The 18,443-nt window shown below is 38.5% G+C and overlaps 1 protein-coding gene across 2 annotated transcripts in view; it reads right to left on the bottom strand.

Moving 5' to 3' along the window:
• Positions 1–18,443, bottom strand: part of PLPP4 (phospholipid phosphatase 4) — a 64,207-nt gene that overhangs the window by 4,642 nt on the left and 41,122 nt on the right. For both annotated transcript variants that reach the window (XM_075107522.1, XM_075107521.1), the window contains one exon: positions 3,576–3,746. In XM_075107522.1, the coding sequence (XP_074963623.1) occupies positions 3,576–3,746 (171 nt within the window). The remainder of the gene's footprint in view (positions 1–3,575; positions 3,747–18,443) is intronic.

Here is an 18,443-nt window from a genome sequence, read left to right as displayed (position 1 = left end):
ACCCGTGCTGGTAGCTGACTGATTTTGTACCGTTCAGACTGTCCCTGTCAAACTGTTGTGGTACAAAAGGTACCAAGGGCAAGAATTTACACTACAGTATACTATTACAGTATTAAGACAGCTATTTAGTTATTGTAACGTGATTACTTTTCTAGAAACCTGTGTTGGTTGCAATTCTCAGATTCCCCTCCTTTAATTGTGATTGGCTGAATCTTGTTCCAGCTGCTTTTTTAATTTGCGTAACAATGAGGTCAGGCCTATGATTAATTATGGAGAAACACCAGATTTCTGCCAGTTCTCTGTAAGTTTGCTGGTATTTCAAGACTTGCTGAAAACTTACCTAGATAATTTCTTTCAAAACACTTACATGCAAATTATGCAAGTCAGGGCCTCAGTTTGTGCACCATAGTAATACAGATTCACTACATGACTTATGCCAAAGATTTCTAGCTTATTGAGCTTGACTCAGAGTACTGAACAAACACACAGGCAGCTATTTTGACTCCTGGTTTTGAAGACAACAATTCTGTATTTTGTTTGAGCTCATGGCTTCCTTTTTTTCCCCCTTCGCCCACAAAGGAAGAAGAATATTCTTTCAGTCTCAATATTTATCTTTACATTTTTAAATAAAAAATTTCCACTTATTTAATGAGTAAATTAACATTTTCAGAGTTATAAGCCTATACAGAGATCTAGGGACTTAAAAGAAGTCAATATTTTCACGATTAATGATGACATTTCCTAATATTCACCAATACCAATACTGAAGTCTTTAATACTACATTTTCCAGCCAAACTGAAGGGAGCTTATAAAGTACTCATCATATTAACATACTGAGGCCACTCAATGGCTTTTTAATGTAAGGATATTCCACTCTCTATCTTTCACCTACAGTATGCTAAGTCTTGGACTTTGATGGTCCTTGTTCATTCCTCACAGTTTAGTTCAGACTCTATCACAAAGCTACCATGAGTCATTTAACACAGCCCATTGACTCTGCTGAGCGTAAAAGATGAGGCCTGAGCTTCTGTGCTGTATATTAGGGAGTGAACTAGCCTCTCCCTTAGGAATGAAGTTCTTTCAGGTAAAAGCATAGGCCACCTGCAGGATAATGTCTGCCAGCCCTGTTCTTAGCTTGGTAAGAGCTGAGTTTTCAGCTCCATCCCCTTAAACTTCAAAGACAAAAATATGAGCAGCTGTAATGGGCACAGTCACAAGCTCTTGGGTGTAATTTTCTTCTATCATATATGAAATACACCATAATAATCTGCCTTATAACACGTTTCAGTACCTAAATAATTCTTACTCTTGGCAAGAGATAGTACAACTGGAAATGTGTTCAGAAGTTAAGAGTAAACCTGTACACTCCCATTCACATTCATTCACACCCCTCCCTCTGTCTTTAACAGAGAGTTCAAACCAGCCAGGTGTCACACACTGAGCATGAGGTTCATAACTCTGCCGTCTGTCCCACCTGCCAGCCTGGTGAGGCACGTACCTCATGTTACCAGCTTTGTGCTGGAGGCTCTCTCCGACTCCGAGTGTCGGTGAGCAAAGAGTAATGAGCCCTGTAACAAGACAAGTGCTCTGTAGGAAACCAGGAGACTCCTTAAAGAACATGTCAAGGCTAATGGTTGGTGATTAAGCAGCTTTGGGAGAACAGGATGCTGCACGAACACAAAAAACAGCGAGAAAAAACATGGATGAGTCTTGCTCTGGTATGCTGACTGCAGTATGAGATAAGAAATGCTCTGTGGGATAGAGGTATGCTGTACTTAACTGAAACTATGCAAAGGCACCAGGAGAATATTTCTTAGAAAACAGGTAAACAATATGTAACCAGCATGAAGCAGATAATTGAAAGAAGCACTCAGGACCTTGAGGGGAGTATAATTTGCAAGGTCAGCAGTACCATACCAGCAATAAAACCCAGATGACCTATATAACAGTATTAGAAATACTAAGTGTGGGATTTCCAATACCAGGTCTGGTATTTCTGATAGGAATATGGGGATAAATAAGGAAAAGTCATTACAGGCTGGATTATTTAGGAGGAGGCATGAGCGGAGAAAGGCAGGTACAAAGGCACTGAAAAAGAGGGTCAAGAAATGGTAAAAGGATTAATAGATGGTAGGATTTTCTGACAGTGAAAGTGTAGATGCTGACAGTAGCAAACTGACCCATGGATGCTGGAGGGAAGCCATGTGGACAACCTGCCAGACTCTCTCGCAGGTCTATGTCTGAAAGACTCGTTGTGGGAGAGCATGGCGTGGTATAATTCTGCCTTAATAGAATGAACTCATAGAATTGTAACTTAGTAGTGTAAGTGTGTAACTAATAAATAGCATAGCCTTCTATATCAGTAATGTCTCACACCTGAATTTTAAAGGACTCTGAGACAACAGTCTTCCTGTGACAGATGCACTGGTCTGACTGGTGTTGCACCCCAGAAGTGCCTACCGTGAAGGAAGAGAGGATGCTGCGGCATAGCCCTGAAACTATGAAGGTCAGTGCTAATTAATTCAACCTCACTAAGAAACATCCTGAAAGGTATCTGCTCTAATTAGATTGTATAATATGAAGATCCAAAGTTTCCACTAGAAACAATAAGTAAATGAAAAAGAGATTAGGATTAAGCATCCTTCAGACTGACGATGCTTCACTTAAGAATAGCCCATTGTTCATTATGTGTAGACCTTTAAGGATGCAGGTCCATCCAAAAGCAGACATTTTATACAACTCACCCACATAAATGCTGCTGTCTTATGAGCCATCTCCCATTCTGTCAGTAACTGTCATTCCCTCACAAAGGTAAGGTTTAAGATTGTGTGGTGGGTTTTCTTTAGCTTTGTGGATAAACTTTGCAATCAAGAGACACTGCATGCTGCTTCAGTGACCCACTCATCCCTACTGAATACATTCAGCACTTATTTGCAGTTACAAATTAATGAATATGCATTGGTACCACACGTATGGTACCACACTGAATCCATCACACTAACAACCAGTCAGTATAACAAAATATCAGCCTTGAAATATCTGCAGCCCAAAGCTATGGAAAATAATTTTTAATAGGATGTAACAAGATGAAATGTTTCTCTTCCTTAAGTGGGACTTGGCTCTGGAACACACAGATTCTTCAGTCTGTTCTAATGGACATGGAACCATATATTAGCAATCACTCACATACCCAACAGGCACTGGAAAAGCAGTAGGCAAGGACTAGGCCACAAGACAGAGCTACTCTGATGGGCCAGATCCAGCCAACAGCTGGATCCACCCAAGACAGCTATGACACTGATGTACATTTGTAAAAAAATGATGCAAAACCACCTTGATGTAGATTTGTATATAATTATGATTATGTACATTGTGTATCTAAAAATCCAGAATGGTAAAGGGCGCCTGCAGTGTTTTCAGACACTGAAACCCTCAGCACCAATCCAGGACCAAGGAAAATCTATAGCATACTATTGTGTTGTAACTCATGTGATTTAATGGGAAAAAAAAAAATCAAAGAAATACAAGGCTAATAAAAAAAATAAAGTAGAAAAAGGGTATCGCCATGGCTCACCTTGCCAGTGATGTTTGTAATCACACATACGTGACAGGGCAATCATCATGGCACAGTAGAGTGGGAGAATTGCTGCACAAAGTCGCCAGCTCTTCCCTCGGCCATTTTCCGTGAAGCAGTGTAACTTTCCAGCTAAGTAAAAGGTGGTAAAGCCAAGGCCTGAAAATGCAACTGATAAAGAAAAACACAGAATTACAGTATTTTGACATTAACACTGTATGCTACTATCACATAAGATCTGACAGCAAGATCCTCCTACTGCAGAGAAGTCTTGGACTTTCTAAGGTGATATTATGAGCCAAGGTAAGTTGAGAGACCCGTCTGCAAAAAATTGAGGGAGTTTCATAATTTGAATGGTGATTCCTACGTAACCATATAAATGATGCTGTTGTAACTTAGTATTTTAAAGGGGTGCATCCAATTGCCTGAGCAGCATCTTTTTTTAATTATTATTAATTTATTTTTATAAAGCAATCATGACCTTACAAACTTTAAAAAAACCACAGTACTTTGGGGGCTGAATGGGAGAAGGTACTCTCCCACAGATCCATGACATAGGTATGTTCTCCACAGCAGTGGTGTTATCTATGTAGCATTGCAAGCAATCAGACAAGTAAACACTGCGAAGCCAATCGACTTCTCATAGATACTCAGCTTTCACATGATCTGACACGTCTGCAGATACTGTGGTACCTCTAGACATTCATCTGTCCAATAGCAATTGAATTTTTTTTCCTGTAGCAATTTACCTTTCTCCTCTGGGGGAAACATCGGCTGTGGAAAGAATCCCTGATTTTATTTGCACATTAAATGAAACGTTTCAGCAAATTTTTAACTTGAGTCACAAGAGCACTTTCATGCTTAATCTTCAGCATGGCTTTCCTGACTTTAGACCTATTCTAAAAAGTTAAGGTTCAAAGCAGTGAAGGATTCAGTCAGTCTGTACTGCAATTGAATTACATTTAAGTGAGATTTTCAGGTTCCGTTAATGTTTCTATAACACATGCTCGACCAGCAGTGGCGACAGAACTCAGGTACCAGGTTTCTGTACTGAACTTCTTTCCTCTTGCAGTTCACCTTCCAGAGAGATGCTGGTTGGATTGGTTTTTTTTTAAAGTATGGATTTTTAATTTTTTTGAAAAAACTTTTAAATGTTTGGTGTATTTTTTTTTTTCTGTAGGGAAATTAGTGCTGTGGCTCGACAGGTAGATCTGTGAAACATTATCTTCTGTTTCCTGCACAAACATCATACTCAATTTTGCTCCTGACTGCAGAGAACAAAACAGAATATAAATATGTAAAGCATAGACAGCAAAACTATAAATATTTATCCAAACATTTTAAATCCTTTTTCTGACTATCTTAATACTTTGTGATATTTAAGCACCTGTAGAAGAAGTAATAGGTCACATTCATAATACAAAATTCTATTCTAGTTCTGCTATCAGTGAATTTAATGGTAAAATCACCATCAGTGCTGGGTCAGACAAGCATTTTTTTTCTAATCTCCTGCTAGGGCTTTTTAAATGCCCTCCCCGTCATGTTCCCAAACACTAGATGTGGCAAAGTAATTATTTTGTGTTCTGCTGATAAATCTGTGGGCTGGTCAGTTTTAGCTGACAGTACAATGAAGTGGTTTTGTAAGTTTACACTACCCAGCTTTTTGTCTGCAGTTACTGAAGATTTGCATTTCATCTTCAAACACACAAATAAATCACTTCTTAAGACTGGATGTGGCAGAGCAAGACAGAATGCTGATTAGTCATCAAACCAGTATGTCAAATACATTGTGTCCTAGAACCTTTTTCAACCAGTGCCGATTCCACACTTGTCAGAAGACAGTGGGAGGCAAACTTTAAAATATGACAAACAATCCTGAATAAATAAAAGATTTCTTGCAGACTGGGTTACCTTCTTGTGAACAGAGTTTTGAGAGTCATGTAAACTTGCTTTGCCTTTCAGACTATCAGACAAGAAGAAATAATTTATTCTGACTTTTCTTTTCTCAAAATGAATTTATTTTCCTAAGAGTAGCATGTCGTACACAGAAACAGGCTGTGAGATGCAGTCAGAGCACTGGGCTATAGTCAGTATTAGGGGTGGGCAGGAATCAATCTGTAATCCTACAATATATCTCAGAAAACTGGGATACCTCCCCCGCCCCTTTCAAACATCCTCTCCAACTCTTACGAACCTGTGTAGACTGGCACATTGGAAAAAAAAAAACCCAGTTCTTCTTTGCAGTGTCGATTTTCTCTTGCGCCTCTCATGTTTGCCAGATTAGCCACTGGAATATGACAAAAGACAACACTGATCTCTTGCATTTTTATCGCACTAGGTAATTTTGGTGGCATTGTCTTTTCTATCAAAGATCTGGAGCTCTCTATAGGTTTTGGGTTGTTGTTTTTTTTGATGGCTAACACCACACATTCACATCTGTGTCAGCAGATGCAGGGTTGTCCATTCTGCAGACCTTTGGAACTAGAAACATGTATAAACTTCCTGAGACCGCAAGGACAGGACCCACCTGCATCATTCCATTTCCAGTTGAGTAACTGGGTGAGTAAAACTAAATCTGTCTTTGATATCCAACATCAAGTGCAATCCTGGAATGAATACTTACAAATACTTCCTCCCAAAAATTAGTTTTCTCTTCATATAGTCATTTTCCATCCCAGGTTATTAATTTCTAGATCTTTAGAAAACAAACCAAAATCTGAAGACAGTATTTCCAGGCAGAAGCATCAAGCACTTTGTGGTTTCATTTTCAGGCCATCTACAGTGTCTAGCCATTTAGATATCTTAAAGAATATAGTGTAGATGTTCAGTTCACAGACTTGTATTCAGGATTACTAGCATTTATCAGGCAATTCAAATGTGAGGTGGACAGCAGCAGCAGATTTAGGTAAATGGGCTTTAGAGCAAACCTCATGATATTTTAAAATTATTTTTTCCAGAATTTGTTTTTTTTCGGGATCTGCCACACTTCCAGAAGGAGGTGCTCATGAATGAATACGAAGTTCAGCAGGATCTATGCACTAGACACAATGGCAGATTTTGCCTTAGATGGTTGATGTGTTTCCTCTAAACTGAAGGTCAGGAAGGAGAGAGACTCACAAACACTCCTGCAGGGGAACTTAATCCTAACGTAACATGGAAAAGTAATAGAGTGATGCGCTAGCTTGTGGCTATGAAACTAATGTTCTGCAGAGCAGCTTTACATTGAATATTGTATGACTGACTTCCCTTACCCTGAAGCACACAGATCTAGAAAGAGCTGCTTGACCCAATAGTTCCAGTGTGTGCAGAGTCAGCAGCAAAGAACATGGAATTAACTCTGGGACGTGGGATTATCCATTATAAAGGTAACTATATATTCCAAGACAACTCAATTGCTGTTCATTCCAGGTAGGCAACGTCTTTGCTTGATGGCTCTATTTTCAAGATCTTGTCAGTCAATAGTATTAAGAAAAACAATTCACTCCTCAAGAAACCTGGGACTATAGGTGATATTTCACACAGAATAATTGGTCCATCAGTAGACCGTATCTGAGCAACTTTTATTCTGCACCAGCTAGAGTCAATACCTCACTGTATCACAGAGAAAATGCAAACACACACATCACACACCCTATTATGTACTGCCTAATGTTGTAACAAAAGTTATCATTCTACATAAGACAACAGGTTCCAGAGACTCAGCAATGTTCCTCATCTACACAAATACTCCTGCTAATTTGGCTCCTTCCCAGACCATAAGAAATTAATACTTTATATAAACAAAGAAGGCAAGAGCAATATAAAATACCAACCAGCCCTCTTTGGAGACATTGGCAAAAATGAAAATAAGAAAATCAGTCTGTTAAGTTTAAAACAATGTTAATTCAAGACAGACGTTGGTACTAATTCCAGACAGAAATATTTAATTGTTTTTAAGTGTTGGAAGAGGAGGAAGTAATGAATCAAACACACAGCATAAAGAAATGAGATATTTTAAACAATTGGTGTAGCTAACTCAAATCAAAGTCCTGACACTACAAATTGCTAAACACAGGAAGACCTCTCCTAAGAAAACCCACGTGTTCTGTTTCAATACACATGAATGTATTGAAAGATAGAAAATTGAATATTTGCACTGTAACAGCTCTGAGAGGTCTCAGCTGAGACAAGTTACCATTATTGTAAGTGCTATGCAAACACAGAGAGGTCACTGTCCCACAAAAGTTGGCAACTAAAAATACAAAGGCAAAGGAGGCAAGGTGAAAGGCAGAGAGGGGAAGGGATTTTCTCAGTCAAGGATGAAACATGGTTCCTGGAGAGCCAAGGCCTGTGCCCTATCTAGAGGCTTGTGCTGCCTCCCTGTTCTCCCTCTGCCTTCTAAAATTTGTTATTGAACTGTTCTCTCTAAATAACACAGCTATGGCTTCATAAGAAGAAATTAACAGACATGAAAGGAATTTTTGAATGAAAAGGGAAGAATTGAGTCTTACAGGAATAGGTGCTATGAGTTAAATTAAAGGGGACAAAAAGTCTTGAAATGAGAAGAAAAACAGATTAGGCAATATTTGATTTGGAAGTATTGTTTACTTCCATTACTTCAATTTCCTAAATCTGCTGATAGCATCAAATAAATTGTTTTGGGCCAATAGGTCTACACTGACACCAGTAAAGATCCTGTATTTGCAAACCTTTGTATCTTTCTGAACAAATGCTGAAGGGAGTTGAGATTTGTAGTGCATGTTACACATGTTTGGGTTTCTTTAAAGGAATCACTGGAATTCACATGTGTTATGGTTTTGTTGTATTTTTAGGGTTTTATTCAAAACTATTATCTGCAAAGAATCTTTAATAATGCACATGCACTCTCCAGATAATATTAATGGTACCTATATAGTCTCTCAGTCATGAATAAACATTACTTTGTGAAATATTAAATTAATTTCCATTTCTTTTAATACCTGTTCTAGCTGGTTTGCTTTTTCTTAATGTAGACCTACTGGTTACATAGACTGCCAGTCAAAGGTGTCAAATATTTGCAACATGGCTATAAACCAGTCAGAGACCATACTGCAAGTTCTGTCATACAAGCCAAGCCAGAAGGGCGGTAGAGAGCAGGCACATTCACTCTCTGCTCATCAAAATGAATTCCTTGTTCCTATTCTCAGAATGAGACTTTTGAATACCAGATATACAGGGGATTGATCAACTTGAACTCACCACTTTAAATCAGTCCACTGCAAAGTGCACGGTGGTTTTCCCTCTGCAGGTAACGCTGCTTCTTTTGTTTGCTGAATGAGGACTGTTCAAAAGTTCAGAGCTGGAATCCAGAAGGGAGCAGCTGATCTTTTCGTGTGACCTCCTGTATATCACACCTTTAAGTATGACCCAGTTAGCACCAGAATGTGAGTTTGGGTAAAGTATAATTTTCAGAGGAATAATCTGAAGATGGAGGAGAATTATCTCAGATGCAAGAGGACCTGTAATGCCAACCACTTGGTGAACTTTTTACTGACAAAACCCATGATCAAATTGTAACCCACCATCATCATGGGCCATCTTCATGAGGACCTGATTCAGTAAAACTCTCAAAATAGGAAGAGAAATACAAACACTGTTATGTAGGCAAAAAATCAGTAAGGCTCTCCAATATACTTACTAGAAGTGCTGCTCCCACTTCACCATAATCAAGTACACGCAGAATTGATGCAAACACTTTGTTACAAGCACCTATTGAGGTATAAGTGAAAGGAAGCATCCAAGCCTTGCAGATCTGATGAATGAGCAGCCAACAGAGGGTAGAATACGGAAGAATCAAAAAACCCAACTGAATAGGTTTTTAGAACTAACTGGATAACTTCTGTGCGAAGACAAGAAAGTGGTGTTTTGACCCTTACATCCTAATGGTTTAGGCATTACCCAACTTAAGACAGTGTGTTTCACCTTGTTTTGTGCTGGTGGGGTATCTGGAACTGCTATGGGAAGGCACATTTTAAAACTGTACCATAACAGTATTTGAAGCATGTCAAGTAACAGATTCCTTTTGGGCATTATCATTATTGGAATAAATAAAAGTACATTAGATTTAATCTTTCCATTTGTTTCTATAACCTTCTTTAAAAAAAAAAAAAAACAAACACAGAACACTACCAACAACACACACACATTCATGGAAGAAATCAAGATGATGATAGCATCTAGAGACACAGCAAACCCCATCCTGACATCTGGTTCTCTCCAGGCAGCAGATCTAGGTGAGTTTAAAAACCTATCTGTACAGACCAAACTGATTACCAAGCTGAAATGCATAGTGAGAAACTGTGAACAAGAATCTGATCTGAAATACCCCAAATAAATAATTCATTAAAAATGTAATTGCTTTTGTGGGTGTTTTCTGGAAATTAAACTACCCCATGAGGATCTTCAGCTTCCCAAGTTTTAATGGATGCTTTGCTAAGCACGCAATACATGCCTTTACACTAAGCAGTTTTTGAGCTGAAGAAAAAGTCATCAACTTAAATAAGTAAGTGGTAACAGATTATGAAACTGCAAAACAACCATTCAAATGACCTATGTAACAATCAGAAAATGATCCATGTCTTTGTCTGTAATGCTTTATACTTGCAGTGATTACTGTATATTTTCCAAATGCAAGCACATACTATTTATCACTGAAATTGCACAGCAGCCTACTGCAATTTTAGCTAGGGTTACTGGTGAATGTTTTCAGTTTCAATGTTCAAAGACTGAAATATTTATCTTTCCTGAAGGAAAAAGCATGATACCAAATGGCTGCATAAATTTTAATGTTGAAATTCAATCTAGGGAGGATTTTATAGAAGTGCAATTCCCAGAGAACGTTTTGAACTTCTTATCACAGGCAAAATATTTTTATTTTTCTTCCAAGTGGGACAGTCAATCACGTTCCCTTTGGCTTAGCTTTATTAATTTCTTTTCACACAGACAGACAGTTCAGCAGAAGCAACATGAAAAGCGCATCACAAAATACAAATGCATGCAGGGACTTGGGAAACAAAAAGGAGATATTGGAGACAGAGACATGTTAGAACAAAAATGAGCATATATTATCTGAAAAGCAGGTAACCAGAGTTTTAGTCATTAGGCTGTTTTTGCAGGACTGTCACAATGAATTCTTGTGAATGTTTTTTTTTTTTCTGGCATATTTTATTTTCATGTACCTTTCAAGATACCCCACTACACCTGAAATATCTAAAGTGGTCTCAGGGTGTATCTCACTGCTACCAAAAAGTGAGAACAAAGTTCTGATTTGGTCAGTTAATGATGCCATTTACAAAAAGTCCTAAAAGCAAACCTGTTCCATAGCCTGCTTTGCCATTTCTGTTGACAGAAACCTTGAACATATCCCCTTCCTTTGAGAATAAAGACAAGCCTTTATTCAAGCTCAGATTCTGGAATTACTTTGAAGAGAAGGGTCAGCACTCATGCACTAATCAAAGCAGCCTTAACATTAAAATAAGCTACAAGAGACTCTCTTGTAAACTCAGCCCTAATCATACAATGGTATCAGACTAGAAAGAGATCTTTCTCTGCAAGGTATGGTTTTTATTCTTTACTCACTGCCAGGATCTCCACGCTTCTCAATCGCACTTGGTGACGTTACATCCAACTAATGAACTTGTATCAGATTTAAACCTAGGACAGAATGACATGAGGATGCAACCAGCCCTTGAACACACCCATTATGGTGCTGCACTAGTGTGGTCCTGCCTAATACACTCTTCTCCTTACAGGCATCAGGAGTACCAAGTGTTGACTGAATTTTTTTGTTAGATCAGATGTTCATCCCTTTATGAAATAAAGTCCTAATACTATATCTCTAGTTTTCTTGAGAAAAAAAACCTGTTAAAACTGAGATAAGAGTTGCCAGGTTAGTTCAAACAGGTCAGTACTAATCAATAATCAGAGAATTAATTTCTCTTTCTGCTAGACCTTAGCATAAATACAGTATGTAGCCACAAGCTTTAGATCATCAGCTCTTCAACTCTAATATAAACTATTTCACTGGGGGATTTATGAGGTATCTGACTACAAATAATCCATGGCAAGAACAATCTTTTCTTTCCATTTCAACACTGGAATATACCAAGTCCCACACATTGGATCAGGGTAACTTCTTGCTTCCTGCTTTGCCATACATATGACATCAGTAGTATCCTTGATAACGGATCATATCCTACTCAACTACTTGTCCTCCCATTCACCATGCCAAGTATTTGTATCAGTCTTTCAGGATGTGCATTTAATTTAAAATTTGTTTGGAGCAAATTGGTACAAGCACACAGATTAGCATGTAAAATACAGTTAAAAGACATTTTGAAGAGTACCTCGATGGACAGAAACTTTTTACAGCGGAGGATCAGAATGCTTCTGTCAAACACAAGATGCAGCATGGTTGGCAGCATCAAGGATTTTGCTAGATTATACCACTGTTAGTACTGCCTGCAAATAATCCTGCTAAATACTTCTAAAAGAAGCTACGGGAAACTAGGGAAAACCCAAGACTATGCACAGCTAAAGCAGTAAGGTTATGTAGAAGACCTCTGCTTCTCTTTTCATGCTGTGACACCCAGCAGTAACAGGAAAATGTTATTTATTCCAGCTACACTGCAAAGTGCAAAGTGATGAAGCCTGGTCTATCCACCATTTGCAAGAGGAACTTATCATTGGGGGCGGGGGTTATGTAAAAAAAGTTTGGGGGATTAAAAAGGCAAGAAATGTGAAAACTTCTTCAACCACACTTTAAGTAGCAAAGTGAATCAGGACAGCAAGAGGAGAGTGTCTGCGCAGCTACATGATACTATCACTGAATTCAATGCTGGGCTCCCAACTTTGAAATAACTCTTTGGAGAGAAACAGGGACTCTAAAGTAGGTATCTTCATTTCCAACTAAGTCTAGATCTTCTGAAGATAGCAAAAATAAAATTGCTTTTATTCTGAGTATGCTGTAGAACTGGGATTAATCTCCTTAATCATGCATAGAAAAGGAGAAAATATATTACCATATACTACCATAAAAAAGTTACTCTGTTATTTGCTACAGTGTAAAAGACAAGGCATAGAACATGTCTGTTAGGTACGATAAATACCAACGAGGAATCCTTGTTTTACACTGATATGATATCATGTATTAAAAACCCACATGTTTTTTTAAATTCAGGAAAAACACAAAGTCTTTTAGAGGTGTGCTTGAGTCATGCATAATCTGAACCTCAAACTGACTAACAAGATTTGTTTTATGAGAGCTGGAAATCTAAACTTTAAGGACTTCATCTCACAAGTCCCTCATGAATTTAAACAGACTTTGTTATCAAGTACTGAGACATAAATATGTCAGAGAAGAGGTAAAAGCATTAAACAACCGTTCCTGAGTATACTTGCAGTTTGAATTAAGAAGTAATAAACCCCACAGGAGATTTTTCTTTTCCTTGCATATTTAAGAAATCCATTCCTTATTTCCCTGGATTCTTCTTTAAGAGGATGAAACATTTCAGAGAGACTCTGCCATACAGCTGTTAATTAAGAGATTTATCTTGAAAATAGGGGTGTAGCAGCAATTACTGCCAAAAACCTGTGGCTTGTAGCTCATCTGTTACTTAAAACATTCACTTTCAACTGAAGGAAATATGATTATCCTCCACAAAATTGCTAGCTAAAGATAATTAACAGTTCAAATTTAGATACCCAAGTATAATTACATGTACTGCAGTAATATTTTATATAAATTATCACAGGATAGCAAACAATTCTACTGAAATTCAATAATTTTCTCACTCTGAAGCACATAAATAACTTCAATTTTTCAGACAAATGAATAGCTTTTAAAATGTAAAAATCTTTTCCTTTTTACAACTGACTGATTTCAATTATTTGGTGAAAAAAGGGAGGAGAAGCTAGCTGTCCTTTCACTCTAAAGACATAATACTTTCCAGTCTCCTTTTTTCTTTTTAGAGACACACCAAGACACACCATAAATACTACATTCATTTCATTAGTGCTTTATCAAGTAAATCTGGTGCAAGTGTGAACTGCATAATCAGCTTTGATATCAGAGAAGGCAACTCCTTGGAGATAATACAATGCTAACGCACTATACAGTGACAAACAACACTGAGCAGAACAGTTAACTGTGGAGATCAATTAAAAAATAAAATATTAACCAATCAGCCAGTCAACAGCAAAGGTGCTGTCTAAGAACTGTTGTAGTAATCCTCAGCTGTCTAAAACAACAACTCACACCAAGGAGACTCCTAGTCTGTCTGTCAGAGACTTTATAACTGTTATAAAGAAGGAAAAAAACCCAAAAGATTTCTCTCTCCTTCCCCCAAAGCTACAGAGTGGACTGGACAGAAAACTAATCTTGAGAGCACTTTCTGCCCAAATAAGTAGAGTTTAGCTAGGAGGAATAGGACAAATCCAAACAAATGTAGACACTGGTATGGGAATGGTACAGTTATCAATAATATAATTGCTACAGATATATAGGCATTTCCAAAGTATGCCATATAACATTTTTTGGTAAAAGAATCAAGGCCAGACCCATGAATAGGCACATCCAAATTATACTCCTGCTCTTCCTATTTAGCTCCTACCCATTACCTACCTAACTGCAAGAGATATTCTCTGAATACAGTGAAACACACTTTTTCATTCAGACTCTAGGCTCCTTGCTATACTAAACAATACTAAAATGTGATATACTATTCTATTGCTTGATAGCATAAATATCTTTTAACCCTTGCCTTTAGACTTTTTTATTATTTACAGCAACTAGGAATTCCATTTTTCTAGACAGCATCTTGCTGTGTTCACCCACACAAACTTACTGATTTAAAGGAAGTAATGAAGGAAGACAACCAGAGCAGAGAAGACGGAGAACAGAACAGAATAGAACAGGAAAGGAATATTTTCAGCTGGAAAGGACATACAGTGATCATCTAGTCCAACTGCCTGACCACTTCAGTGCTGCCAAAAGTTAAAGAAAATTATTAAGGGCACTGTCCAAATGCCTCTTAAACACTGACAGGCTTAGGGCATCAACCACCTCTCTAGGAAGCCTATTCCAGTGTTTAACCACCCTCTTGGTAAAGCGATGCTTCCTAGAGTCCAGTCTTGGTCTCCCCAGAGCAGCTTTAAACCATTCCCACATGGCCTATCACTGGATGCCAGGGAGAAGAGATCAGCAAAGAAGACAGGCTAATCAATTAAGAGTGAAATGGCTCATCATATGATAGAAAACTTCTTGTATCACTGAGCACCCCTCACGAGTTCAAATAATATTTAGCCCTGGGTGTCTGTGAAAATGCTATGATATCAAAAACATCTGGTCAACCATTCTGATTTCTATTCACTGATTAATTCCCTCAGTAAAAGCATCAAAAATTTTTTTCCTTCCTTCCTCCTTCCCCGCCAGAGATTTTTTTTTAAAAAGACCTCCTGTGCTATTATCCACTGGCAATTTCATCCATGAGTCCAACATACATTGCCTTCTAACGTGATCATAAACTTCCAACATAATAATTTTCCAGAAGTTTCTGGTTGTTTAAACAGAATGTAGGAACCCCAGACAGAGAGACTTCTAAAACCATTGTCTTAGTTCAGATTGAAACAATCAAAAAATAAAAGTCTCAAGAGAAAAATCACTAGAGAAATCAGTTGATTGCAACAAAGCAGTGTTAGTTTTAAAAATTTTTTGCATAAACTTTTTGTGTAGGTTGTTAGTTAAAACATGACTTCAGTATTTCCTCAGTCCTTTGCAGAAGGGAGGGTAAAAAAATTACCAACTTACTTATCTGTAATAGCTGGTGATTTCTATGTAGAACCGACAGCATTAGCAAAAACCAAAGACGACTTTCTGCAGATGTTCTGTACTTTTCTCTTTCTGGCAGAAATATGCTTGACTTCCTGCATTTATCTTGTAGCTTTTATCTCAAGGGACTTTTAACACACACACACGCGCCATTTTCAAGAGACCTAGATTAACTTTTTCAGAAATCTTTAGGACTGAGATTTCTGCAATTTGGCAAATAAGTCAGCCACCTCTAAAGAAAAGGTGCCTAGTATTTTAACTTTCTAATTCAATTTCAAGGTTTTTAATGATTTATTTTTCTTTTGCTTACAGCAGAATTGTAGTGGATACTCTTGTTTTTACTGAAATAATTCTGATTGACTCAGGGTTATTTGTATTACAAGAACCTGTACTTATGTGAGTCAGCTCTATCACTCTTACTGCTCAAAGGCGTTTTGAGTCAACCAGTAGTGTTTGGAGACTGATCACAACTAGCTCTTGCAGAGTGGAAAACACACACCCCAACTCAGGAAGGTGACCACCCTGTAAGACAGATTTAAAGTCCCCACGGAAACAGAAAGGTTTGTTTTACTTCCAAGTAGCTCTAGTCTAAGTAAAATGTTCTCTTACATAATCTATTTTATTCTTATGGTGGACTCCAAGACTACACAATGATGTGAAACACGGTGCTAGAAGGAACTATCGTAACACTGTTTTCAACCCCATATGCCTGATCAGAATTAAAATGCTGCCACAGAAAGGAATTTCAAGGAACCTCAGTAGTCCCCAGCGCTGTAATGAGACTTATTCCTTAAAGATGGTCAGAAATTGATGTGCCAACCTCCTCTGTCTGAGTTGATAGCTATCCATTTTTGAATTAGTCTTGAGCTTTCTGACCCATTTGACTCCAGAGAAGAACTGTCACTGCAGTTCACAGATGAAAGTTTATCTTTAGATCTCTGGTGTAAGTAAACACCAGTTTTTTAAACACCAGTTTAAAAAAAGTTAAACCTTTTAACTGAAAAGGTCAGTAAGAAGAACAATGGTCTTAGTTTCACATAAAGCTAAAGCCTACAATATCACAACAAAGTCTTCTACAGGCTGTAAAATCAAGCATATACTTAGCTTATTAATTTTACCTGAAAAGTTCAAGTTAGGCAAGCAAAAAGGGAGAATTAGACTGAAACGTAATTAAGTTTCTTCCCTACACAGATGAAAGCAAACTAAAGAGCTATATTAAGCAAAAAATAGCAGTGGCTGCTGGGAAAACTGGTTTATCATAGAATGTCCTGAGTTGGAAGGGACCCACAAGGATCATTGAGTCCAACTCCTGTCCCTGCACAGGACACACCAAATTCACCCCATGTCTGAGGGCCTTGTCCAAGTGCTGCTTGAATATCGCCAGGCTGGTGCTGTGATGCCTCCCTGGGGAGTCTGTTCCAGGGCTCCACCACCCTCTGGGGAAAGGGCCTTTTCCTAAAACCCAACCTAACCCTCCTCTGGCACATCTCCCTGCCATTCCCTCGGGTCCTGGCGTTGGTCACCAGAGAGAAGAGATCAGCACCTGCCCCTCCTCCTCCCCTTGGGAGGAAGCTGTAGAGCACCATGAGGGCTGCCCTCAGCCTTCTCTTCTCCAGGCTTAGCTCAGAGATTTACTCATACTTCCAGCTCACTTTTTAACTTCAGCTTTCCACCATTTGAGGAAGAACGCTGTTGAATCACAGAGTCATTCATTTTATTCCTCACTGATGACCAGGGATTCAAGATGATTCCATGTTTTTGCTTACTCTCCTCTGAAGTCTCACTCTACTCATGTTCCCTGCATGATCTGGTCTCTAGATCAGGACAAGCAGAAACAACAAAAAGCATCCCCACACACCTCTTTGGTATTCTATGTGAATCACAAATTACAGTGGACTGCAAGTCAGGAAATCACAGCCCTGAGATCAAGAAAGCAATGGGCTCATCTGGTACAATTTCTGATTTTTCATGCAGTCCTTGGTATTGCTAAATAACATGCTACCATGAAGAATCACATCACGCTTTCAGGTTTTCTTCACGAGTTCTGCTAAATTTTGCTACATGAGAGATATAACACCTCATGCTTCAGTTCTTTTAATCAAAGGCTGGGAGCTGGCGAGAAGCAAAGAGCTCTTACATAGCTTGGAAGGAAGCCTACTGTTTGCAGGGAAACTGATGGAAAGGTAAGGACATGTCCCTTCACTTTAAGACTTGGCGTATGCACAGACAGATAAGTGGTAAGCATTGAAAAAGATGAATAGCATACCTGCGTGGCTGTATCTTTTCGTAAAGGAAATAGGCAGGTAAAGAGCCATCTTGTTTATCCCAGTAATATGCATTGGAGGTGCTTGATAAACTGGCACCTGAGCCACTTTATACTCAAACTCTTGGTAGCTTGTGGAAAGTAACTGTTGATTCTTCCTAGAAAAAGCAGGAAGCACAGACCTTCAGCACTCACCTGCTCTATTCTGGATAAGGGAACTGTCTCCTGAGTGCTGCCTCTAAAGTTGTGTATACTGCCATTCCCAGACAAGATGGGCTGCTCTGTAAGGCATGAGGTTGGTGAAGCACATGGTTATTTCCCCTACTGCTGCCTGCATTCAATGGCAATCATCAAATGCATATTTTATTAATTTTCCAGTACAGTACCTTTCATTCTGTTCTTTAGGAGTCCTACTAATGTCTCAAGAAGCTAATGCAAGAACTCTACTTCTGGGAAATATGTCAGTGCTGGAGGGAAAGGTATGCATATTCCTAATATCTGTAGGATGTGGGGGCCGACCCTGCTCACAAAGGAAGAAATAATTATGCAGTGAAAAAAGTCTGCTGGGATTCCTCTCTCCTTATTCAAAGATAGGGCTGGGGGACCTCTACAGAAGACTATTTCTTATATATTCTTAAGCTTGTTACAAGAGATTGAGCAATTACTGCTGTCATTCATAGAGGAATCTGGCTACTTAAAGTAGGAAATTACTATTCAGGACTGGTCTGAAAAGGTAACCTCATTTATTATGCCAGCAGAA

This window comes from Phalacrocorax aristotelis, chromosome 12, assembly GCF_949628215.1.
Source record: "Phalacrocorax aristotelis chromosome 12, bGulAri2.1, whole genome shotgun sequence".
NCBI lineage: Eukaryota > Metazoa > Chordata > Aves > Suliformes > Phalacrocoracidae > Phalacrocorax > Phalacrocorax aristotelis.
This window is presented reverse-complemented; position numbering and strand designations above follow the sequence as displayed.